This window comes from Artemia sp. Qi Xiang Cuo, chromosome 6 (genome assembly GCF_049724085.1).
Source record: "Artemia sp. Qi Xiang Cuo chromosome 6, ASM4972408v1, whole genome shotgun sequence".
In the NCBI taxonomy this organism is placed as follows: Eukaryota; Metazoa; Arthropoda; class Branchiopoda; order Anostraca; family Artemiidae; genus Artemia; species Artemia sp. Qi Xiang Cuo.
This window is the reverse complement of record NC_142799.1, coordinates 25,607,931-25,634,739: the sequence shown is the minus strand read 5'-3', so window position 1 is coordinate 25,634,739 and position 26,809 is coordinate 25,607,931. Positions and strand designations below refer to the sequence as shown.

The window sequence follows — 26,809 nt, the reverse complement described above, 5'->3', positions numbered from 1 at the left end:
TCTATATCTGTTTCTACGAAATAGTTCCATAACCTGTCTAAAACTGTTTCTCCCAAATAATCCCTAAACGTAAATTCAGCGTGTTCCTTTGTTATTGGCATCTCTGCGCTAACGCATTTCAAATTAATAAGAAACCTTTTCACGCGCTAAAACAATTCATCGCTAAGATGTTTCTTGCCTAATTGTTTCAATGGCCTTTGGTTATTAATATCCTTTTTAGTTAGACCAGTAGATATGTTCCAGAGGAAAAGAAATTAATTATTTTTATATATTCCTTGAGAAATGTTTCTAGGATATAATTTTTAAAGTCTGACAGATGATGTCATTGGTTGATTGATCTGTCAAGAAAAGGGAAATTAATTTGTTGTTTCTAAGGGGAATTATTGATTCACGATAGGTGAATTGAGGTCGACTGCACAGGTGTTCCAAGGTCGATGTTGTTGTTGTTGTAAGTGCACGCTCTCAACAAATGTCAAGGTCATTGTTGTTGTCGTTGACACACATTTATTATGCAGTCAAGTTCTCGGAACTTCACTTCCCCCCTCGAGGCCTAGGTCAAAAACATTGTTCCAGTTAGAATTCCCTGCGAATTTGCAATCTTCGCCCCGGAGTTTTTACACATAGAAACAACAGATAAATTGATCTTGGAAAAAAGAAGTCATTGAGCGATTACGCACTCAGTCTCCCTAGGGAGGCTATGCCCTTATTTGGTGCCCCGTCAGTATTAAAAATGCTGACAGAACCACGTGGTTCTGTCACGAGTCGGACCCCCTCCTCTACTCACATATAATTTTTCTTCTCATTTCCTCCAGATTCTTCTCATCTGTCTCTGCCTCTATGCTGTCTAAACATGCAGTAGGTTCATGAGAATGTTCAAAATCATGAAAATGTCCTTTACAAATAGAACAGTTGCAATAAAAAGATATTTCTAACTCAACTTGTTCACTCATGTTATTACACTGCTAACTAAAAACTTAGTGAATTCTGTTCACAGACTAATAAAAACTATAGCAAAAATCCTTTCCTTATATTCTCTGCAATCCTCCACCCCTAATATATAAGCGAGCCTCTGATTGGACTAGAAGGAGATGTAACCGAGTCTCTGATTGGTTTAGAAGGAGACACGTGATCCTGTTTCCTATTCCTGGATCATAACATTCTCCCTAGCGTTTACCTGGACGAACAACAACAACAAAACAAGATCTTGAAAGAAGTGTCATTGACCCTGTCCCCGTTAGACTCAATAATCCAGAAAACATCCATCAAAGTGAGAAAAATCATGTTTTTTCATTCTCACTGACAAAAACCATAAACATCGTTCTCCCTAGGGAGGCTATGCCCTTATTAGGAGCCCCGTCAGCATTAAAAATGCTGACAGAACCACGTGGTTCTGTCACGAGTCGGACCCCCTCCTCTACTCACATATAATTTTTCTTCTCATTTCCTCCAGATTCTTCTCATCTATCTCTGCCTCTATGCTGTCTAAACATGCAGTAGGTTCATGAGAATATTCAAAATCATGAAAATGTCCTTTACAAATAGAACAGTTGCAATAAAAGGATATTTCTAACTCAACTTGTTCACTCATGTTATCACACTGCTAACTAAAAACTTAGGGAATTCAATTCACAGACTAATAAAAAAAAACTATAGCAAAAACCCTTTCCTTATATTCTCTGCAATCCTCCACCGCTAATATGTCAGCGAGCCTCTGCTTGGACTATAAGGAGATGTAACCGAGTCTCTGATTGGTTTAGAAGGAGACACGTGATCCTGTTTCCTATTCCTGGATCATAACATTCTCCCTAGCGTTTACCTGGACGAACAACAACAACAAAACAAGATCTTGAAAGAAGTGTCATTGACCCTGTCCCCGTTAGACTCAATAATCCAGAAAACATCCATCAAAGTGAGAAAAATCATGTTTTTTCATTCTCACTGACAAAAACCATAAAACAGAAATAAATTTATGTTGACAACAATGAAAAACTTAAAATAAATTGACAAACACACATAACCATCAAAGAAAAATACATCAAAGTGAGAAAAATAATGTTTTTTCAAGTGAGTAAAATCCAGTTTTTTCATTCTCACTGACAAAAACCATCTCCCTAGGGACTCTATGCCCATATATGGACCCGCGTCGGCATTAAACTAAATTGTAGATGGCAGCAGGGGTGAGGGATCGCAGTCAATAAGGGGGTTCTACTACTGTAGTTGAAGTACACTCAATTTTACCCTCGCTGACTATAGTTGGACTACAGTTAATTTAAATATTGTACCGTCCATAGTCATAGTACCTAATCTTACCGTTTTGCCCTTGTTGATAATAGTTGAACTGCAGTCAACTTTAAATGTTTTACCGTCCATAGTCAAAGCAACTAATCTGACTTTTTTACCCTTGCTGACTATAGTTGAAGTACACTCAATTTTACCCTCGCTAACTATAGTTGGACTACAGTCAATTTTAAATATTTTACCGTACATAGTCACGGTATCTAATCTGACCGTTTTGCCCTTGTTGATTATAGTTGAACTGCAGTCAACTTTAGATATTTCACCCTCCATAGTCACAGTACCTAGTCTGACTGTTTAACCTTAAACACTAGTTGACCTCTTATAACACCTGTAATGGTGATAACTCCTTTCACTTAAAGTCAATGCGTAGTTACTTAAAGATGCTGGAAATTTCACTCATGAATTTTTGATAAGGATGTCTTAGAGAATATGAACAAGAATCCATTTAAGTTCTCCTGGAAATTTTTAAAATTCAAATAAAAACTATACGATAATAAGGGCAAATAACAATATTGAAAATTTTTAATTTTATTCCGAATCCTCCGTAAGCAATATTGTAATCAAACAGTTCGTGGTAACGAACTAGTAAGGAGCGACCCGGCTCAATGGTAACCGAAACTCTAAAACACGGGATTTTGATACCAATAGATATATCAAAAGAATCAGATTTTAATTCTGATTTCAAATATATAAGTTTCATTAAGTTTAATCATACCCATCAAAAGTTACGTGCCTGAGAAAATTTGGCTGATTTTCGAAAAAAAAAGAGAGAAAGACCCCCTAAAATTTATAGAACCTTAATGAAAATCACACCATCATATTTAGCGTATCAGAGAACCCTACTGTAGAGGTTTCAAGCACCTATCTACAAAAATGTGGAATTTTGCATTTTTGGCCAGAACAAAGATCACGGATGCGTGTTTATTTGTTTTTTTTTGTTTTTTTTTTTGTTTTTTTTCCCAGGGGTGATCGTATCGACCCAGTGGTCCTAGAATATCGTGGGAGGGCTCATTGGAACGGAAATTAAAAGTTCTAGTGCCCTTTTTAAGTGACCAAAAAAAATGGAGTGCAACTAGGCGCCCTACCACGCTTATTTTTTTCCCAAAGTTACCCGATCAAAATTTTGAGATGGCCATTTTGTTCAGCATGGGCGAAAATATGATAAAAATGTCTTTTAGGATGACTTGATCCCCCAAAGTCCCCAGGGGGAGGGCTTAAAGTTATTAACTTTAATCAATTTTAAAATATTGTATTGTTTATTGGGAATTATACAGACTTTTTCAGAGGAGATTTTTTCTGGTAGGTGGGGGAAGGCGAGGGTCGGGGGCTATATGGAAGGATCGTTCCATGACGGAAGGTGTCAGGGTGGAAGGGACAGTGCTCTGAAGGGGGCGCCGGATTTCCCAGCATTATTAAAGAAAAAGATCAGGAATTAAATAAAAAAAAACAAGTTTTTCAACTGATCAACTGATTGTGATTAAGAGGTCATTTTTAAAGAACTGGAAAAAAAATTCGAACTATAGTTTAAAGAGCAGGGTATTGACTAGGGGGCGAACCCCCTAATATACGTTTTAAAAATTTATGAATATGGAAGTTCGTTACGTAAGTTAATTCTAATTTACGTATATTTATTACTAATAAAAAAATTCTTAAATAAAATTAAACAAGTTTCGAGAAAACCATTTAACCAAATATAATATGCAAATTTTGTTTTAATTATTCATTTACGGTGAGCCAAAATCAAAACCTGCATTAATTCAAAAACGTTCAAAAATTAAATAAAAAAAACAAGTTTTTTTTAACTGCAAGTAAGGAACGACGTTAAAACTTAAAACGAACAGAAATTATTCCGTATATGAAGGGGGCTGTCCCCTCCTCAACGCCTCGCTCGTTACGCTATAGTTTGACTTTCTCACAACTCTATTTTTTTAAACAATAAAAAAACTTTAGCGTAAAGAGCGAGGCGTTGAGGAGGGGACAGCCCCCTTCATATACGGAATAATTTCTGTTCGTTTCAAGTTTTAACGTCGTTCCTTACTTTCAGTTAAAAAAATTTGTTTTTTTTATTTAATTATCCAAGGGGTCCTGGAGTCCTCAATTAGAGCACACTTGTAATCAGCTTAGTATACATTCAAATTCGTTAGATAAAGGCCAAACCTTTAATTTTCAAACATTTTGCCCTACTGGCAACGAAGCAAATTTTTGACGTTTTGACCTCTTCAGAACTACAGTTGATTTAGCTGTAGTCAGGTCAACTGTAGTCAATTATCTTAGGTAGGGGGCCGAATGAACTTAAAGTTGCCCTTGTAGCAGTTGCGTTGTGGGACTAGGAAATCGCGAAAAGCATTATGCTCCTAAGCAAAAAGTTGCATGAAGTAAAATGTTTGTTTTGGAAAGTTTGGACTGCAAACGACGTGATATCCTCAACATGCCTTTTGAGAAATATAAAATAAATGTATTTTTTACCATTAACGACGATTTTTCGTTCGCCTTAATAAAGAAAACACTTCATGAATTTTTTGCTCCGTTCAGGACATTATTTAGCGTCATTTACTTAGTTTTTCTCCCCCCCCCACTTCACTCCAAAATTTAGCCCGCCCCTGACGGCTAAAACAAGCCCACGGGGCGGAAAACAAGCCCATCTGGAAACACAGCTCAACACTTCTGAATTCGCACATTTAGGTGGGGGATATGAGAAGGGGAGGAGCCCAGGAGGTCCATTTTGAATCCTCCGTTTATTGACTTTTATAGACCGATTTAGGTGGAAAGCACATTGTCATTTCCATATGCTTAGCGTCTTTTGGTTTAGAATATTCATAGCATATTCTAAAGAATCTTAAATTATTAACAATTAACTATTAAGTAACATTTTCAAAACGAGCTTGAATCATCAAGAGTCAATAGAGGTGCAACATATCAATACTTATTTGGGTATTTTATGGGAGGCTCCTGGAGGTGGTATAAAGCCAAGGGCCCTAATTAAAGTCCGCCTATCACAGATTGATAATCTTGCATGAATCTCATTTCAATAAAATCTTGAAACTTCCTCTATTTTATATTATGTACCAAATGTCTCAAGCCTAATTGCAAATAGTGTAAATAGCAAACAATAAAGAAGCTGAGTAAACCCTGCAAACATTTTTTTTACGCAAAAAAATGTTATTTGTTATTTGATCAAATGTTATTTGTGAACTATATACTGGATTTCGTTTCATCTTGGGTAATCAGATAAATTTTAAAGACTAATAGTTCGTCATTAGGAACCTTTCCTAAGTAATTTCCCAAAGATCACGAGTCAAAAGATGTATCGCATGCTTGTATTTGCAAATTTGAGGTGGGGATCTTGTAAGGGCACATACCTAAGGGTCTAGCCATGGGCTCATAAATCATAGTAATTGAAGATCATTTTACAGCTCCGATATCAAAGAGGTGTAACCTGCCCACCTTTCTTTTGAATATATATTTATTTTTAAGTCCAAACAAAAAGCACTATCGACTCAAGACTAGCATAAATCCCTTTTTATGTAAGGAAGACTGTTGTCCCTTACATCTCCTCCTGTGTATGCTTACTTTGACTAGTACTGAAAGAATTTTAGGGTTTAAAATATACAGCTAGTTGTGGATTGCAAGTGATTTTTTTTACCGATTGCCTTCCAAATAAAGTTGAACTCAAAATGCTAATAAATAAGCTCTTCCTTTCTTAGGTATTGTGAAAAAAATTAAACAAAACAAAAACGTATGTTGTATATTTAAACAAGAAAGAAGAAATAAGAAAGGGAAGAGAAAAAAGAAAGAAAAAACAAAAACTCATTTACACTACCCCTGGTCGCAACAACCTTTCCTACTAACAATTCATTCAATTTACCAGCACACCCAAAATCCTTGCTTCCTATCCAAAAGAAAACTTTTTTTTTTATGGAAAACATAGTGCTTTGGTTGGAAAACTTTTTTGTGGTTTGATTTGTACATTTTTTGTCGTCTTGAAATTGCAAATCAAGTGGGTTTTTTTGTGGTAATTTTGAAAATGAAATTTTAATAATTTTTGCTACTGAATTAACTGGCTGTCAGCTCATATTCAGTTAATTAATTAGTTCTAATACTTCTTACGCTACTTGAATACCAATTACGAATAAGATCAGTCATTAATTCATCTTACATTCTTAATTTGTCACTTCAATTTATAATTTCGTTGAAAGTTTCTACTTTATGCTTTAAGCCGTTTCTCAGATATTGCTTATACACTTTTCTGACAACCCATATGCGCATAATATTTTGATTTAGTTTAAAACTCCCACAAACATTCCCTGAAAACTTCACATTAAAACCCTTTAGCCTCAGTTGTAATAATAGCTGTATTAGTTGTAGTAACAGTGGTAGTAGCAGTATGCTCATAACGCTTTTTTTTCCAAAATCCTCCTCAACATTACCATGGAAGTTTCAACCTAATACCCTAAGCAGTTCCTGGGACATAGCTGATAAGTACTTTGGACAACCTGCATGCATATAGTGTATTTTTATTTAGTTCAACATCCCCTTAACATTTTCTGAATTTTACAGCTCAATACCATTAGCTTCAAAAGTAGCATTTGCAACAGTAATAGTAGTGGTGCTCGTAGTGATAGTAGTAGTAGTAGTAGTAGCAGTTGTAGTAGTAGTAGTAGTATTAGTAGCAGTAGTAGTAGTAGTAGTAGTAGTAGTAGCAGTAGTAACATTAGTAGTAGCAGTAGTAGTAGTAGTAGTATTTGTAATAGTAGTAAGTAGTAACAGTAGTAGTAGTATTTCCAACCTAATATCCTAAGATGTTCCTGAGATACGTCCTTTTGACAAGGTGCATGCACATAGTGTCTTTTGATTTAGTTCAACACTCCCCTTAACATTCCTTGAAAGCTTCCCCTTAACATCCTTAGTGCTTTTGGACAGCAAGAGTCAAGCATGCCCCCTTTCCCTATAAAAAATACTATATGTAAATAACTGAGGAATCGCTTAACTTAAACCCTTTTCCCAAGAGCCTGGGGGAGGGGTTGTTCCTAGAGGCATAGGTATTGGATCTTTCAAGTTTCAACAACGGTGAACAAAATGGCTATCTAAAAATTTGTCGGATGTCTTTGGGGGAATAAAGGGCATAAGGGGACTGCTTATGTCCAATCACTTTTGAATCTTAAGAAGGGCATTTGAGCTTCTAATTTCCAATCGAGTGAGCCCTCTCTGAAGTTCTTACAACTCCTTCCAAACGAAGTGCCTTGGTAAAAAAAAAATAATACATAGAGCCCACTATTACGAGGTAAAATCTTAATGCAACTGGAATTTTAGTTTTGAACATAACTAATCCAACTATTCAAACTACACTTATCGGGCCATGCACGTGTCGCGGCTTGTGCCGCGACAAGCGCGAATTTTTTTTGACCTTAGCACCAGAAATTATTGTGAAACACGCAAATTTGGGCAATTTTAGCACTTTATGAACTGACCATGATGGTAGTCTTGGTTTCCAAAGGCTCGGGCGTATTTTGGCTTGTTTTTCAAATGCTCGGTCTTGTTTTTTGTTTCACTTTCTGGCAACCCTGGCCAGAAAGGTCTCGGTCTTGTATGATTCAGTGTTTAATTATTAAAAATAATTAGGATCGTAGCATGATCATTCTAATCCAAACACACAAAGTACATTGGTAGAAGGTGTTTGATTTCCGCATCAGCGGATTTCTTAGAGTTTCAAGATTGTAGATAATAAATCTGAGGCTAATAGTGCAGCTTTGAAATCTGGAGTCTAAATTAGTTAAATATGCAAATAGTGTCTAATTTTCTCAAAAGCTGGTAAATAAAAAAAAACGAGGTAGTTGATTACAAGTTAGAATCATGTAAGTATATTCAATCTGTATGGCTGGAGGGCCCAAAAGAATTCTTGAGGTGGTGCTGCTCCATCTCCCACACTCCATTCTATATATTTAGACATTTTCCATCTCTCTCGGCAAATAATAAATTAAAGATTTTTTGAGGAATGCAAAATGATTAAACAGTAATCATAAGAAATCATGAACGCTGCGATAAAACTGTACTAAATTAGTACACACTAAGTACGTGTTTCCCAAATAGTGTTTCAAAATCAACCTGATGATATTATTGTAGTATAAAAGTCGAAAATACTTTCACATTATGTACATATTAGTATATATGTACATATTTTACAAATAGTCTTCGATTTCCACTAAAGTTAGCATTTAGGGATTTCTGAACGCACTGATTAGAATATGGGCTAATATTTTAAAATTCAAAATCCAAATATTTAAAGTAAATATTACCCGAATGGCGAAAACTTTACGTCAAGTTACGCTGTTACGTTATTGAAAATTCATATTTCCGCAAGGAATTTCAGTATGTATAATTTGAAGACCCAAAGAGAGGCTCTTGTCCTCTTAAAAGACCCCTTCTCTGCATCAGCTTCACTTATAAAGGCAAGGCGCAGATATTTCTAGATTCTCGTTCAGAAATAAACTAAGAAATGGTCATGATACATTAAAGGTTAATCATTGTTAATAATAAGGTCGCAGCGTGACTGTCCTAAACAAAATCAAGCAACCAAAAAAGCAAAAAAGTAAACAAAACAAGTAAACAAAAAAGCAGAAGCAAAGGAAAAGAGTACATATTTCATTCGTAGTCGCTGTTACGCCTACCGCTCGTACCTGACATTTTCTAACTATCTATCTCTATCTTAACTATCTATCTTTTGCTGAGTTTAATGCGACTTAATTCGACTGGACTTAAAAATGTTTTCTATTTTTAACATAGTTACAAAATAAGTGGGATAATTTCTTAACATCTCTAAATCCTCTCAGAGAGGCGGTTGTCCTCTCGGAATATTCGCTTTGTGTGTTTTTTCAGTATTCTCGTTTGGCCTTAAAAAAAACCATTTTGATCGTTTTCTTTCTTTATATTATATAATAAGTAAATTTTTACTTTAGTTTATGAAACATAATGACGAAGACAGAGATAGAAAAGACAGGAAGAGGGAGACAGAAACTTAATAAATGACGCTAATTAATGTCCTGAATTGATCAAAGTGTGCATGGAGTCTTTTCGTTATCAAGGCAGACGAAAAACTGTCCTTGATGGGACCAAATACATTTATTATACATTTCCCACGAAGCATGCCGAGGATATCACGTCGTTTTCAGTTAAGACTTTCCGAAACAAAATTACTACTTCATGAGATTTTTTTCAAAGGAGTTTAATACTTTCCGCGATTTTCTGGTCACAAAACGCAACTATTACAGGGACAAACTTGAGCACATTGGGAACCTGAACTACGGTAATTGGCTACAGTTGACTTGACTGAGGTAAAGCAACTGCAGTCAAACATTTCGTGGTGACAAATTGTAAGTAAGGAGTGACTCAGCCCAATAGGAACCGAAACTCTAAAAAACGGAGTTTTGATAACAATATAAATAGCTACGAGCATGAGAAAATTTGCCAGATTTTCGAAAAATAGAGGGGGGGGGGACACTCTCAAAAAGTCAAGGGACCTTAATAAAAAGCACTCCATCAGATTTAGGATAATCAGAGATCCCTACTGTAGAGGTTTCAAGTTCCTATCTAAAATAATGTGGAATTCTGTAATTTTCGTCAGAAGAAAGATTGGGGATACGTGTTCATTTTTTTTTTCCAGAGACGATCGCATGGAACCAATAGTCCTAGAACATCGGGAGAGAGCTCATTCGGACAGACCTTAAAATTTCTAGTGACCTTTTTAAGTGACTAAAGATATTAGATGGCAACTAGCTCCCATGCTCCTTTTCCCCCCAATAAGATCCGATAAATCATAGGCAGTGCAATAGCGCCTAAGTAAAGAACGATATTGGCATAACGTATTACTTATTCTTTTTTTTTTCTTTTAGACCAGGGCACTTCGTATCGAAAAAGTTGTCGTACAAACTTCGAAAAGGGCTCACTCTACTGGAAATTGGAAGGAGTAGCGCCCTTTTTAATAGTCGAAAGTGATTGGTGGGCAACTAACACCCCTTCCACGCCGACCATTTCCCAAAACACATCCAATCAAAATTTTGAGACAACCATTATTCAACGCAGCTGAAAGGTCTGGAAATTATGTCTTTAAGGATGACACTCCCCCCACAGCCCTAGGGGCAAAGGTTGTAAGCATGGGCACCCATAGACTGAATTTTAGGGGGGAGCTTACCTGGTCTAGTTGGCGCTTCTATTTCTTTATAGTTGAAATCCCAACACAAAATATCATAGGCAGCGCGATAGTGCTGCCTAAGTAAAGAGCGATGTGGACACAATATATTGTTTTTTTTAGACCAGGGCACTTCTTATAGAAAGAAATGTCATAGGAACTTCAAAAGAGCTTATGGAGGGCAACCAGCTCCCCCTCCCCGACGTCAATCACTTTCCCAAACACATCCAATCGAAATTTTGAGATAGCCATTTTGTTCAGTGTAGTTTTAAGGTCCGGAAATTATGACTTTGAGAATGACCCCCCTCCCCTCCACAAACCTCAGAGCAAGGGTTGTAAGTTATGCCCTGTGAGGATATAAGGTTTTTTATAGGAAGGGGGCTCATTTGATTGGTAATTAGAAGTTCTACCGGCATTTTTAACAGCCAAAAGTGATTGGAGGTCAACCAGCCCCCCCGATACACCAATCATTTTCCCAAACACATTCGATCATAATTTTTGAGATAGCCATTTTGTTCAGTGTAGTTGAAAAGTCCAGAAATTATGTCTTTGAGGATAACTCCCCCTATATATCTCTCAGGTCAAAGGTTAAAAGTTACGCCCTGGGGGCATATAAGGTTTTTATAGAAATGGTGGTCGTATAAACTTCAAAGAGGGCTCATTGGATTGGTAATCAGAAGTTATAGTGCTCTTTTTAAGAGTCAAAGTGATCAGAGGGAATATATACCCCCCAGACACACACAAACGTCGTATTTTCCAGAGACGCATCTGATAGAAATTTTAAGATGGCAATTTGTTGTCGTAGAAACTTCGAAAAGGGCTCAGTGGGTTGGTAATTGAAAGGGCTAGTACCTTCTTTTTTAGTAAAAAGTGATTGGAGGGCAACCCCTCCCCCCACGCCCATCATTTCCCTAAACACTTGTAGTCAAAATCTCGAAATAGTTATCTTGTCTGACGTAGTTTAAAAGTCCAGAAATTATGTCTTTGAGGATGAGAACCCCCTCATGGTCCTCAGGGCAAGGGTTGTAAGGTATGTTCCGAGGGCATTTAACCTTCTTATGGAAAAGGGGGTCGTATACACTTCGGAGGGGGCTCATTGGAATGGAAATCGGAAGCTGAAGAGCCCTTTTTAAGAGTCAAATTTATTGGAGGGCAGCTATACCCCACCCCCACGTCATATTTTCCCCCATTGCATCCGATAGAAATTCTAAGATAGCCATTTCTTCAAAAATAGTCCAAAGATCTCATAACATGGGATGGGATGTAATGGTTTGTAATGGGATTGTAAAGATTGCATGGGATGTAAGGTTTTTATGAAGAGGTGGTCTTGTGAACTTTAGAGGAGGCTCATTTTATTGGAAATGCATACTTTTAGTTTCATTTTAAGAGTCAAGCGTGATGGAGCAAAAATAGCCCTCCCTCTCCCTTATATCCTCTTTTCCCCAAACACATTCGATCAAAAATTGTGAGACAGCCATTTTGTAGCCAAGATAGTAGGAGAAAAATTAGTTTTGACCAGGAAAAAATTGATATAGAAACGGTTTGTTCACCATCTGGCCCGGAAAAAAAATGCTTAACAACATACAAAAAATCTAAATCTCTAGGTTAATGTGAAATTGTTTTTTTTTTTAATGTTTTTTTATTTCTTTTCTCAAAAACCGGGAAAAAAATTAAACACTTAAAATATAATGTTTTACACATCTTTTTAGATCAGCTTTTGTCTCTGAATTCATTTCTGATACTCATTTCGTTACCTGACCAAAAGAAAAATATTTATCAGCCAAAAAAAAAATGGGGAAAAAAACTGTGTCTTTGGGGAAAAAAACTCTTACCAGCGTTTATCAAGGTCTACTACGGAATAAGTTTGTCGTTCTTGTAGTCTATTTTGCTATGTAAACGAAAGGCTTCGAAAAAAAAAAGACTAAACAACAATAAACAGGAATGACGAAACACCTCAGCACCAAACACCATGAGACAAGGTAGGTTCTAACTTAATGTGTTCAGAGAAAAGCTTTTATCTTATTTTTCAAATATGTAGAAATTGCACATCATCAAAATGTAGAAACTAGATTTTTCATCATCACAGTTAACTGTTATTCTTCTTGAATAAGTTCTTCTGCTTGAAACTTTGAATTGTTGCACGAGCTTCCCTTACAGGTACGGCAGGCTATAGTAAACTCAACTCCATTTTTCTTATAGATAAACTTTTCACTATCTCAGTCGTCCATATGACACGAGCAGTTGATAATTTTCAGCAGCTGAGACGGAGCGACAGGGAGATCTGTATTTATTGGCACAAAAACTTCGTTATCCTGCAGTTTCCATCCCAGGTGTAAAGGGTCTACTGGGTTCCCGAGCCAGATTTGAACTTGGCAGTAGACACGTAGCGAGCGGTACTTCGCTGCTGCCTGAGTCGGTGGCAGTTCTTGTGGATGCACGAAAGTGGTGGCAGTGCTCACTTTTCTGTGAAAGATTAGCTTTCTGGCAGTGTCCAGGTTCGAAACATCAGGGCAACCGTATAGTATCAACAATGCTTGCTCTCCTGCTGCCACAATATCGTCAAGCGATGCAAGCTTGTCGCCAAATATAGCAGCGCTGTCCCTGAAACTCTTGTTGGAAAGTAGCAGCTGAACGGCTTTGCCCTTTCCTATTCCGTAAAGGTGAGAGATTGTGTCACGACCCAGCACGGCATGACAGAACGGTTTCAGATTGCTGACATCTGTTCCTAGCTTCTGCTTCATCTCACTAATATCCCAAGCTGAACTAGTACCGCCAAACGTAGCTTCAGTTGAGAAAAAAAAACGCCCGGAACGCGAATCTGATCGACTGATCAGAAGAGCCAAGATGTCAGTATCATCAGCAACCACGATTGTGTCTGTAAGACTAGCAGCTTCTACGGCTTTTTCTACAATCAGAACGTCGGCGTCTCCTTCCGAGTGCAAAATTTGGAAACCAACGGCTTCCAAATGGTTGCCGAGCAGCTTCAGGAAACGTCCTTTGTTTGTCTTACATGAAAGAAACTATTCTTTCTTCATGCAGAGGGTCATCTCTTCGGTGAAAAAGACTTGGCGGGCAACCACCCTTGCTTGACGTATATGGGTAGTATCTTTGATTGCTGGACCACCTTCATATCCGTCAAGCACAACAATCGCACTAGGGTACCTTGCTTGTACGTAATGGACGTATGAAGCAAAGATGACCTTGAAGGTTGACCCTACCTTCCATGGAACTCGACGTGGAAGAGAACCACCATCCAAGACGATGTTACACGCAGAAGCAGGTCTTGAGGGTGACTGAGTCTCAATCCCGCAAGCCTGAAAGATCGCTTTTGCAAGCACTGGCTTATTTGCTTTTCTCATAAGGCCATCGCTTTCGAAAAGAGAAGGTAGAATCGTACAAAGTTCGTACTTGAAGTATTCTTCTCAGAGGTCAGTTCGTTGGGCTACTATTATAAACCGCTGGAAAAGGAGCGCCGGATCTATGTGCGCTACCACAGAGGACCCCGCCTTTTTGGCATTCACTAGGATCACTTGGTCTTTTTTCTTGAAGACTTGCTCCTTCAAGGTTTTTCCCGTCATCTTACTTAGAATCAACTTTCCAGCCACATCGGCCTCGTCAACATTAACATCTTGGGAAGAAGTTATGCCGTTGGCAATGTTTCTAAACTGATTGTCACATCTGAACGGAGAAGATTCTCCGAAGTATCCAACGAGCTTCTGGGTATCGTCGAAGTCACGCTCCTTTCTACTGGAACTCATGTCGCGGTGCTGCTCACTTGTCGAGTAACCAATTTTTGTCAAATTTTGCATCAACAGGTTGATCTCCAGGCATGCTGGTCTTGACAGAACCCGAATGGCTCTCTACTATTCTGTCATCCCACCTCCAGTTGTAAGACCGCCCGATGTTTTCAGACTTCTCATATACTCCTGCTCGATGACAAGATCTGCCGAGAGCCCAGCCCAGCGTCGCTCTGATCTTCTAATGGTGTGACCTCCCTGTTCAAATGCTTCGAAGATTGGTGGGTGACTTGTTTGAAGCTTAGCCATCTCTTGCTGGTATATCCAGACCGACTTGACATAGAGGTTATGTCCAGATGCTGCTAGAAACGGAAGCATCTCTACTGCAGATTGTAGGTGCAAATCTCACAGGCCTAGTCTCTCGGCACGTATGAACTTAAGCAATATCCCAACCATGTCAAGATACTGAAACCAGAGCTTCGCAGTTCTCTGAGTCAGCAGGTCTTGGCGTCTCTGCTTGAGAAAGTTTTCAAGTTGCTTGAGCTGGGGATCATGACTGAGATCTTCGGGTGGGAGGTATCCATCCAGTAAGTTAGCGAAGACAGTAGACATGTCTAGAGAAGTCAACGTCGCTTGCTCTTCTTCGAGGAGATGAGCATATATGGCCGAGCTCACGAGAATGTGAGCTCGAACAGCTCTAGAAATCACTTTTCCAGAAAGAATGTACAAGAGGTTATGACAAGACATAATAAGATTGATTCATAATTCTTAATTCATAATTCTTGATCATAATAAGAGGTTATGATCAAGGCATGGTGTAACAGAAAGTGAATATCAGAAGGGACTTTCCAGCTGGTTGAAAATGTCACCAATAAAGCTCGGTAGGAAAAGAAATGGATTCTGAACGCCGGTAGGCTATTTGTTCAGATGGGGAAAAATGAACCGAAAATTCGTGCTCCTCTTCGTAAAATACCCCATAATCGTGTGTCGCTTGATTTTTTTTTTTTTTTTTTACTTAATACAAAAACAAAACAAAAAAAAGAATTAAATGATTAAACGTGATCTTTCTGTCGAATAAAATAGCCAAAAAAAAATCATTTCTTAAAAAGGGAAACAATCAATAAACTACTTTTCTTTTCACGGTTCCTGATTCTCGGATTCTGGAAATATCTAAAAAATAGGCGCAAAAAACGTGAAAAAAAGGGAATTTCGCAACGGGATGAAGATTTAAATTTTTGATATGTTGTAGAACTCTCTTTTCTGAACACAGTGGTGCAAAAATAATTTCTGTACCAATTTTCTCCTGGTTCGACCATTTTTTTCCGTAACTTTCCCCTACTAAGAGTCCAAAGAGAATATAACAATATGTTCAGTAATCAGATATAAGAAATATTTAGGCAGACGTTGAACTAAATCAAAACAAACTATGAGCATGTGAATTTAAAAACTTTTTTTCCTCACTTTTTTCTACCCATTTTTTATTTTAAGGAATAAATATCACTATAGGTAAATTAAATTGACAATCCACGGTCAATTATTATTTTTTTTTTTAGTAAAGCTTAAGTTATGTTCTGGTCTTGAGAAGGCATAGGGGTTGTCAGCCCTAGTAATGTTAATTTTTGCTCGTTTTCAGTTTGACTCAGCAATTTATTGTAATTCCTGTTCGTTTTGAGTTTCATTTAAATGTTGATAGTGATTTGTGGTAGTTTTACGCTTGGAAGATTATTTGACTTTATTTCTGCCCATTTTTGGGTTAATAGAGCTCTTTACTTTTCTTTGCAAACTTATTCTGTGGAAAGTTTTTTTTTAATTAATACAAATATATGACACTGTCATTCAGCCAGAGGGGGGGCAGGCAGCCAGGGGGACAGGCACCCCCCGTTGCCCCCCCCCCTTAGGGGCGTCCGTGGTTGTAAGTTATGACGTGGTGGCATATACGTTTTTTATAAAAAGCGTTGTCATAGAAACTTCAAAAAGGGCTCATTCGATTGGAAATTGAAAGAACTAGTGCCCTTTTTAATAGTCGAAAGTGATTGGAGGGCAACTAGCCCCCTCTCATGGCCACCATTCCCCCAAACACATAAAATCAAAATTATGAAATAGCCATTTTGTTCAACGCAGTTGAAAGCTCTGGAAATCAGGTCTTTTCAGATGAACCCTCCCCCCCACAGCCCTAAGGGCAAGGGTTGTAAGTTATGACCTAGGGACATATAAGGTTTTTATAAAAAGTGTTGTCCCTGGTGCCACGCCGATAAGGGAAGGCCGGTGGTGGCGGGGCCAAAAATAGCAGCGGCGGCGCCGTCGGTGAGATATCGGTGGTGCGCCGCCGGCACGATCAATATTGATGACAAACATTAATGTTTTCATCAGTTTTTCTCAAAACCCAACTGAATTTACAAAAGAGTAGGGCCTATTCATAAGCTAAAAACTTCGCAAGTCGCTGGCTGGACGCTGGTCTTCTTCGTTATTCATCAAGAGAAGTAGGAATCTGGTTGAAACGGAATGGCTGTGGCGTTTCAGAGCCCTTACATAATAGCTGAAGTATATATTAGCTATGTATTCTTAACATAAACAATTATCAAAATTAGTAGTTTATTTTCATCGAGCATTATTGCATACAAAACTTCACATACCGTATCACAAAATTCGTCAATTATCTGGGTAAAAACTTTTAATAGAAGTTTGAACTTAGAAGCTTAATGTTTTCATAATGTTCTTTGGCTATATCTGTTTTGTCACCTTTAAAACAGTTGAAATGGACAACTTTGATATTGATTGTTTTTTTGTTGTTTTTTCTTGCTCTTTTGGATTCCTAAAAAGCCTTCCTTGTATTAAAAACTAGTTTTTAATAACAATTAAAAAACAAAAAATACCTTTTTAAGTTTTGTTGGCTTCCTTATAAAATATATATCATATCATGTAGGCTAATGCTTAACTGCTGCTTTTTTGGATTGCTTTTGGCTGCTCTTTTGGATGTTATTCTTTTTTTTCTTTTGGGAATTCATTCCAAATTAGAAACTCATAAATACCCGATGTCAGTTAAATTATAAACTGTTTCTAAAAGGACTAAATTTATCAAATTGAAAAATAGATGATGGCGAAACACTTCAATTAGAATTTTAAAAAAATACTTTGATAATAATTATAATTCTCACTTGTAAACAGCCTGTAAATATTAGAAGAACTTCCAATTGCATTAAAAAGCCCTTTTGGATACCGCCTTGATAGGATACACTCTCTGCTTTAAATTAAAACAATAAATAACTTCTTTGGCATCCCTGCCTTCAAAAAAAAAAAAAATCGAGGTATTTTCATTTAAGAATGAAACCCCCTATCCGTCCCACCTTTGGATACTGCCTTGATAGGATACCGCGTCTGTTTTAAATTAGAAAAAAAAACTTTTTGGCATCCCTGCTCACAATAAAAAAAATCGAGATATTATCATTTAAACATGACATTTCCCTAACCCCCCCCCCCCTCCCCTCTGGATACTACTTTGATAGGATACTGTCTCTGCTTTAAATTAAAAAAGCAATTAATTTTTTCGCATCCCTGCTTTCAATAAAAAGAAATTCGAAGTATTATTATTTAAAAATTATAATGGTCGAACAACAAAAATGTCGAGATTATTCATGTATACCTCAAACTACTAGAAAACTGAGTCATAAATTCGCAGTGGCATAAGATCCAAGGAATCTAATTAAGAGGGAGCACACACAAAAGCCAAATTAGGCCAGTAGCCTATGAGAAATCCAAAAATACCCAAGACAATGAACAAGTCCCAATCGAAGGCCCTAGGTCTATCAAAATATTTCTATGGTTTCCCAGCGAATTTGATATCATTTTCTTCCGTCTCCGCTTTCAATGAAAAAATAATATATATTTTTGGCATCCCTGCTTTCAATTAAAAAAATTAGGTATTATCATTTAGAAATGATAGCCCCCGAACCCCCCCCCCCCCTCACCCTATAGGCAATAATATACAATTTTTTATGAATCCTATTTTTGGGGTTACTTCCGTTTCAATCTTCAATTCCCTAACCTTGTACATAGTCTTCAGCTAAATCTTGTCTCAATAGAAGGGTTTTTTTTTTGGGTGGGGGCAATTTTTCCCGAAAGAAGATTGTACTTCATTTAATCTATCAGGCGTTCAATAATTGTGCGTTAAACATTAAGAAAACATATATAAAAATAGCAAAAGAAAACAAAATCCCGCAAACTTACGATTCAACTGTCGCAACAATCTGTTGACTATCAATTCCAAAATCCGACTGAACCTGTATAGTGTATGTGTTCTGTTCAACTTAAAAATTCAATTCTTGAATACGAACGATGTAAGAATATTATAGCAATTAATTTTAAAAAACAAAGTTTTTCCAAGGGAAGTAAAGAGCGAAGTTGAAACTTAAAACGGACAATAAATTATTGCTTCACATCCTATTTAATACATATTGATATAACTAGTATAAATAAACCAACTAATTATGTTTCCCTATGCTTTTAGGATTATACAAAACTAGCGCTTTACTAATGATACTTACTAAGGGGGCTGGGAGGGGAAGTATACCGTGAGGGTCCCTTGTAAATCTCCAATTAATGGTTTTGGACCATAATTATTACAATGGTACCATTTTAGTAGAAAGGGGGGTACCAGCCCAACGCGAACCACGTGGTTTATGGTTTTCTCAGTGAGAATGAAAAAACAGTATTTTTCTCACTTGAAAAACCATGAATTTTCTCACATTTATGTATGTTTTCATTGATGGTTATGTGTGTTGTTCGATTTATTTTATGTTTTTCAGGGATGGTTATGGCTGATTTATGGTTTTTGTCAGTTAAAATTTGAAAAACAGATGCGTTGACACATTTTTTTCTTTATCCATGGTTTTTGTCATTGAGAATGAAAAAACAGGAATTCTCTCAAATTTTTGTCTGTTTTCTTGAACGGTTATGTGTGTTGTTCGATTTATTTGATGTTTTTATATTCATTGTCAGTGAGACTGGAAAAACAGGAACTTTGTCACTCCCTTCTTGTTGTTGTTCGAGCCAAATGATATGAGTTTCCGGGGAACACCTGTGCTGTCAGTCATTAATCAAATTGTTTCCAGGGAATGTCTGACAGATGACGTCAAGTTAATTAATGTATTTGGTGCATTCCCAAAGAGAAATTTCTCCGGGACAAAGTGAAAGCACAGGGATGCCAAACAAAAGGAACACGCAGAACTTACGTTCAGGGATTATTTGGGCGAAACCGTTTTAGTCATTTTATGGAATTATTTCGGCGAAACAGTTAGAGACATTTTAAAATATAATTTTTGAAGAGATTTTAGGAGAGAATTTGAGGGTAAAACTTTGTGGTCGTTATAATTCACGAGTTCGATTTTAACAGTGTTGTGAGGACCTTTACCCCAACCCCAAAGGGTTCCAATCCCTCTACCCCAACCCCGAAGGAAGCCACCGGTCCTCAAAGGTCCACTGGGCTCCCAAAAGGGCCCCCGGCCCTCAAGGTTCCCCCAGACCCCCCCCCCGGGGACCAAAGGGCCCCTCCCCCTTTGGCCCCCCAAAGGTGCCCCTCTCCCTCCATCTCCTCCCTCCTCCTCCCCTTCCCCTCCCCTCCTCCACCTCCCCTCCACTCCTCCCCTCCCCCTCCCCTCCCCCTCCCCCTCCCCCTCCCCCTCCTCCTGCTCCCCCCTCCCCTCCTCCCCTCCCCTTCCCTCCCCCATTTTTTATACTTTTTTTTGTGCATTGAGACACAGAACGACAGAACGACAGAATGCAAGAGTTGGAATATTTCAGTTGTGTTTGGTCGTGGATGAACTTAACCCATTTAAATTGTATTGATTATTCGTATTTCTTCTCTAATTTCCTTTGTTGATATGCAGGAGATGGAAATTTACTGAGTCGATCTGTACCGGTATAAATTGCCATATTTACAGTTTATGTATTTTTAAAAGTTCATTTCGAATCTCCATTGTTGAAATGTAAAAGTAGAACTATATAAGAAGCGGGTCTATGTGGTTTACCGTGTCACAGTTACATTATCTGGATTTTTCAAAGTTCATTTCGAATTTCTTTCGTTGAAATGCAAGAGTTAGAATATTTCAGTAGTGTTTGGTTGTGGTTTACTTTGTCACAGTTACATTTTCTTGATTTTTCAAAGTTCATTTCGAATTTCTCTCGTTGAAATGCAAGAGTTGGAATATTTCAGTAGTGTTTGGTTGTGGTTTACCGTCTCACAGTTACATTTTCTTGATTTTTCAACGTTCATTTTGAATTTTTTTCGTTGAAATGCAAGAGTTGGAATATTTCAGTAGTGTTTGGTTGTTGTTTATCTTTTCAAAGTTACATCTTCTATTTTTTTCAAATTTTATTTTGAATTTCTTACATTGTAATTCAAGTGTTGGAATATTTCAGTAGTGCTTGATTGTGGTTTAAATTGTCACACTTACATTTTCACGATTTTTCAAAGTTTATTTTGAATTTCTTTCTTTGAAATGAAAGAGTTGAAATATTTCAGTAGTGTATTGTTGTTGTTTACCCTGTCACAGTTACATTAACTTAATTTTTCAAAGATCATTTTGAATTTCTTTCTTTGAAATGCAAGATTTGGAATATTTCAGTAGTGTTTGGTTGTCGTTTACCCTGTCACAGTTACATTCCCTTAATTTTTCAAAGTTCATTTTGAATTTATTTAGCTGAAATTCAATATTTGTAATATTTAAGTAGTGTTTTATTGAGGGTAAACTTTTCAAAGATAAATTATATTGATTTTTAAATGTTCATTTTGAATTTATTACGTTGAAATGCAAGAGTTGGAATATTCAGTAGTGTTTTGTTTTGGTTTACCTTGTCACAGTTACATTTTCATAATTTTTCAAAGTTCATTGTGAATTTTCCTCGTAGAAATGCAAGAGTTGGAATATTTCAGTTGCTTTTCGTTGTTGTTGACATTTTAACAGTTACATTTTCTTTATTTTTAAAATTTAATTTTTAATTTCTTTCGTTGAAATTAAAGAGATGGAATATTTTAGTTGGGTTTGGTTGTGGTTTAACTTGTCACAGTTACATTTCTTGGTTTTTCAAAGTTCATTTTGAGTTTCTTACGTTGAACTGCAAGAGTTGGAATATTTCAGTTGTTTTTGGATGTGGTTTACCGTGTAAAACTAACATTTTCTCAATTTTTCAAGGATCAGTTAGATTTTATTACATATAAAAGCTAGATGTTGAATATTTAAGGTAAAGTTCGATTTGTTTTAGCTTGTCACAGTTCCATTTTACTTATTTTTCAAAGTTCATTTTGAATTTCTTTCATTGAAATGCAAGAGTTGGAACATTTCAGCTGTGTTTGGTTGTGGTTTACCGTGTCAGATTTACATTCTCTTGATTTTTCAAAGTTCATTTTTAATTTCTTTGGTTGAAATGCAAGGGTTTGAATATTTCACTAGTGTTTGGTTGTGGTTCACCTTGTCACAGTTACATTTTCTAGATTTTTCAAAATTCATTTTGAATTTCTTTATTTTAAATGCAAGAGTTGCAATATTTCAGTAGTTTTTGGTTGTGGTTATCCTTGTCACAGTTACATTTTCTTGATTTTTCAAAGTTCATTTTGAAAATATTTTGTTGAAATGAAAGTGTTGGAATATTTAATTTGTTTTTCGTTGTTATATACCTTGTCAAAGTTAACATTTATTGATTTTCAAATTTAATTTTGAATTTTCTTCATTTTAAATGAACTAGTTGTACTATTTAAGTTGTGTTTCGATATGTCTTACAATGTCAGAGTAATGTTTTCTCGATTTTTCAAATTTCATTTTTATTTTATTTAATTGATAAGCAAGAGTTGGAATATTTCAATTTTGTTTGGTTGTGGTTCACCTTGTCACAGTTATATTTTCTTGATTTTTCAAATTTCATTTTGAATTTTTTTCGTTGAAATGCAAGAGTTTTAATATTTCAGTAGTTTCCTCTCGTGGTTTACCTTTTCACAGTTACATTCTCTTGATTTTTCAAAGTTCATTTTGAATTTATTTCATTTAACTTAATTATTTGTATTATTTATGTAGTGTTTGGTTGTGGTTTAAATTGTAAAAGTTAAATTTTATTTATTTTTAAATGTTGATTTGAATGTATTTAAGTGAAATGTAAGAGTTTGAATATTTCAGTAGTGTTTGGTTTTGGTTTACCATGTCAGATTAACATTATATTGATATTTTAAATTTCATTTTGAATTTTTTTCGTTGAAATGCAAGGGTTGGAACATTTCAGTAATGTTTGTTGTGGTTTACCTTGTCACAGTTACAATTTCTTGATTTTTCAAAGTTCATTTCGAATTTCTTTCGTTGAAATGCAAGAGTTGAAATATTTCAGTTGTGTTTTGTCGTGGTTTACCATGTCACGGTTACACTTTCATGATTTTTCAATGTTCATTTTGAATATCTTTTGTTAAAAAAAAAGAGATATAATATTTGATATGTTTTTTGGTGTGATTTACCGCGTCACAGTTAAATTTTATTGATTTTTCAAAGTTCATTTAGAATTTCTTTTGTTTAAATGCAAGACTTGGAAAATTTCAGTTGTGTTTCGATGTGGTTTTGCTTGTCAGTGTTACTTTTTATAAATTTTTATTAGTTCATTTTTAGTTTAGTTTATTGAAATTTGAGAGCTTTAATATGTTAGTACTTTTTCTCTGTGGTTTAACTTGTCAGAGAAACATTTTACTGATATTTCATAGTGTATTTTTGGTTTCTTTAATTTATATGAAAGAGTTGGACTATTTAAGTTGTGTTTTGCTGTGGTTTACTTTGTCAGATTTACATTCACTTGAATTTTCAAAGTTATTGTTTAATTTTTGTCTATTAAATGACAGAGTTGTAATATTTCTGATGTGTTTGGTTGTGGTTCTTCTTGTCACAGTTACATTTTCATAATTTTTCAAAATTCATTTTGAACTTATTTCGCTGAAATTAAATAGTTTGAATATAACAGCATTGTTTGGTTGCGGTTTACAGTGTCAGGGTTCGATTTTCTTTATTTTTCAAACATCATTTTTAATTTCTCTCGCTGATATGCTAGAGTTGTAATATTTCAGCTGTGTTTGGTTGTGGTTTAACGTGTCAGAGTTAAATTTTCTTGATTTTTTCATAGTTAATTTTTAATTTCTTTAGTTGAAATGAACGAGTTGGAATATTTCAGTAGTGTTTGGTTGTGGTTTACCTTGTCACGGTTACATTTTCTTGATTTTTCAAAGTTCATCTTGAATTTTTTCTTTGAAATGCAAGAGTTGGAATATTTCAGTAGTGTTTGGTTGTGGTTTTCCTTGTCAAACTTACATTTTCTTGATTTTTCAAAGTTCATCTTGAATTTATTTCGTTGAAATGCAAGAGTTGTAATATTGCAGTAGTATTTGGTTGTGGTTTACCGTGTCACAGTTACATTTTCTAGATTTTTCAAAGTTCATTTAGAATATATTTCGTTGAAAAGCAAGAGTTGGAATATTTCACTAGTTTTTGGTTGTGGTTTACCTTGTCACAGTTACATTTTCTTGATTTTTCAAAGTTCATTTTGAATTTCTTTCATTGAAATGCAAGAGTTGGAATATTTCATTAGTGTTTGGTTGTGGTTTACCTTGTCACAGTTACATTTTCTTTATTTTTCAAAGTTCATTTTGAATTTTTTCATTTAAATGCAAGTTTTTTAAAATGTAATTAGTTATTTTTTGTTGTTTTAATTGTAAGAGTTAAATTCAATATTTATAAATTTTTAATTTTGAATTTATTTCTTTTTTAATCAATATCATTAATATTTATGTATTTTGAGGTTTTAGTTTCACTTGTAAAAGTTAAATTCAATTAATTTTTCAAAGTTCATTTTGAATTTCTTTCGTTGAAATGCTCGAGTTGGAATATTTCGCCTTGTCACCTTGTCACAGTTACATTTGTCACAGTTACATTTTACTAATTTTTCAAAGTTCATTTTGAATTTCTTTCGTTGAAATGCAAGGGTTGGAATATTTCAGTAGTGTTTCGTTTTGGATTACTTTGTCACAGTTGAATTCTCATGATTTTTAATAGTTCATTTTCAATTTCTTTCTTTGAAATGCAAGAGTTAGAACATTTCAGTTGTGTTTTGTTGTGGGTTACCTTGTCAGACTTACATTTTCTTGATTTTTCAAAGTTCATATTGAATTTCTTTCATTAAAATACGAGAGTTGGAATATTTCAGTAGTGTGTGGTTGTGGTTTACCTGGTCACACATATATTTTCTTGATTTTTCAAAGTTCATTTTGAATTTATTTCGTTGAAATGCAAGAGAAGGCATATTAAAGTAGTTTTTGTCGGTGGGTTATCTTTTCGAAGATACTGTCTGTTGATGTTTAAAATTTAATTTTTAATTTATTTCGGTGAAATGCTAGAGTTGGAATATTTCAGCAGTGTTTTGGTGTGGTTTACCTTGTCACAGTTACTTTGTATTTATTTTTCAAAGTTCATTTTTAATTTCTTTATTTTAATTTCATTAGTTTGAATGTTTCAGTAGTGTTTCGTTGTGGATTACCTTGTCACACTTACATTTTCTTGATTTTTCAAAGATCATTTTGAATTTCTCTCGTTGAAATGCAAGAGTTGGAATATTTCAGTAGTGTTTGGCTGTGGTTGACCTTGTCACAGTTACATTTTCTTGATTTTTCAAAGTTCATTTTGAATTTCTTTCGTTGAAATGCAAGAGTTGGAATATTTCAGTAGTGTTTGGTTCATGGTTTACCTTCTCACAGTTACATTTTCTTGATTTTTCAATATTCATTTTGAATTTCCTTCGTTGAAATACAAGAGATTGAATAATTCAGCTGTGTTTCGTTGTGGTTTACTTTGTCACAGTTACATTTTCTTGATTTTTGAAAGTTAATTTTGAATTTATTTCGTTGAAATGCAAGAGTTGGAATATTTCAGTAGTGTTTGGTAGTGGTTTACCTTGTCACAGTTACAGTTTCTTGATTTTTTAAAGTTCATTTTGGATCTTTCTCGTTAAAATGCAAGAGTTGGATTATTTCAGTAGCGTTTGGTCGTGGTTTACCTTGTCACAGTTGCATTTTCGTAATTTTTAGAAGTTCATTTTGGATTTCTTTCGTTGAAATGCAAGAAGTTGGAATATTTCCGTAGTGTTTTGTCGTTGTTTAGTTTGTCAAAGATACATTTTCTTGATTTTTCAAAGTTCATTTCGAATTTCTTTCATTGAAATGCAAGAGTTTGAATATTTCAGAAGTGTTTTGTCGTGGTTTACCTTTTCAGAGTTACATTCTCTTGATTTTTCAAAGTTCATTTTGAATTTCTTCCAGTTGAAATGCAAGAGTTGGAATATTTCAGAAATGTTTGGTCGTGGTTTACCTCGTCAATGTTACATTCTCATGATTTTTCAAATTTCATTTTGTATTTCTTTCATTGAAATGCAAGAGTTGGAATATATCAGTAGTGTTTTGTTGTGGTTTACCATGTCACAGATACATTCTCTTGATTTTTCAAAGTTTATTTTGAATTTCTTTCGTTGAAATGCAAGAGTTGGAATATTTCAGTAGTGTTTTATTGTGGTTTACCTTGTCACAGTTACATTCTCTTGATTTTTCCAAGTTCATTTTGAATTTCTTTCATTGAAATGCAAGAGTTGGATTATTTCAGTAGTGTTTGGTTGTGGTTTAACTTGTCACAGTTACATTTTCTTGATTTTCTAAAGTTCTATTTGGATTTTTTTCGTCGAAATGCATGAGTTTTAATATTTCACGAGCGTTTTGTAGTGGTTTAAAATGTCAAAGTTATAATCACTTGCTGTTTCAGAGTTATTTTTGAATTTGTTTCGTTGAAATGTAAGAATTTGAATATTTGAGTAGTGTTTTGTAGTGGTTTACCTTGTCACAGTTACATTTTCCTTTATTTTTCAAAGCTCATTTTGGTTATCTTTCATTGAGTTACTAGAGGAGTTGCAATATTTACCGTGTGTTTTTACGTGCTTTACAATGTCACACTTACACTTACCTGAATTTTCAAAGTTCATTTTGGATTTCTTCCGATGATATAAATTAGTTGGAATATTTCAGATGCGTTTTGTTGTGCTTTACCTTGTCACAGTTACATTTTCTTGATTTTCCAAAGTTCATTTTGAATTTATTTCTTTGAAATGCAAGAGTTGGAATATTTCTAATGTGTGTTTTCTTTGTATTACATTTCTAAGTTTCATTTTCTTGATTCTTTATAGTTCATTTTGAATTTCTTTGGTTTAAATGTAAGAGTTGGAAAAATTCAGAAGTATTGCAGGTTAAAATGTCACTGCTAAATTCCCATAATTTTTAAAAGTTCATTTTGAATTTCTTTCATTGAAAAGCAAGAGTTGGAATATTTCACTAGTGTTTTGTTGTGGTTTACCTTGTCACAGTTACATTCTCTTGATTTTTCAAAGTTCAATTTTGAGATTTCTTCATTGAAATGCAAGAGTTTGAACATTTCAGCAGTTTTTTCTTGTGGTTTACCTTTTGTCACACTTACATTTTTTCTTATATTTGTTATGTTAGGTTAGGTTAGGCTAGATCAAGTTTGGTTAGGTTAGGTTA

General features: G+C 35.3%; 1 protein-coding gene across 1 annotated transcript in view; it reads right to left on the bottom strand.

Annotated features, from left to right (window-relative positions):
* Positions 1-14,622: 14,622 nt before the first annotated feature.
* LOC148951037 (uncharacterized) overlaps positions 14,623-26,809 on the bottom strand; it is a 28,150-nt gene continuing 15,963 nt past the window's right edge. Inside the window, exon 4 of the mRNA XM_089090982.1 lies at positions 14,623-14,914. Coding sequence (XP_088947108.1) covers positions 14,623-14,914 — 292 coding nt within the window. The remainder of the gene's footprint in view (positions 14,915-26,809) is intronic.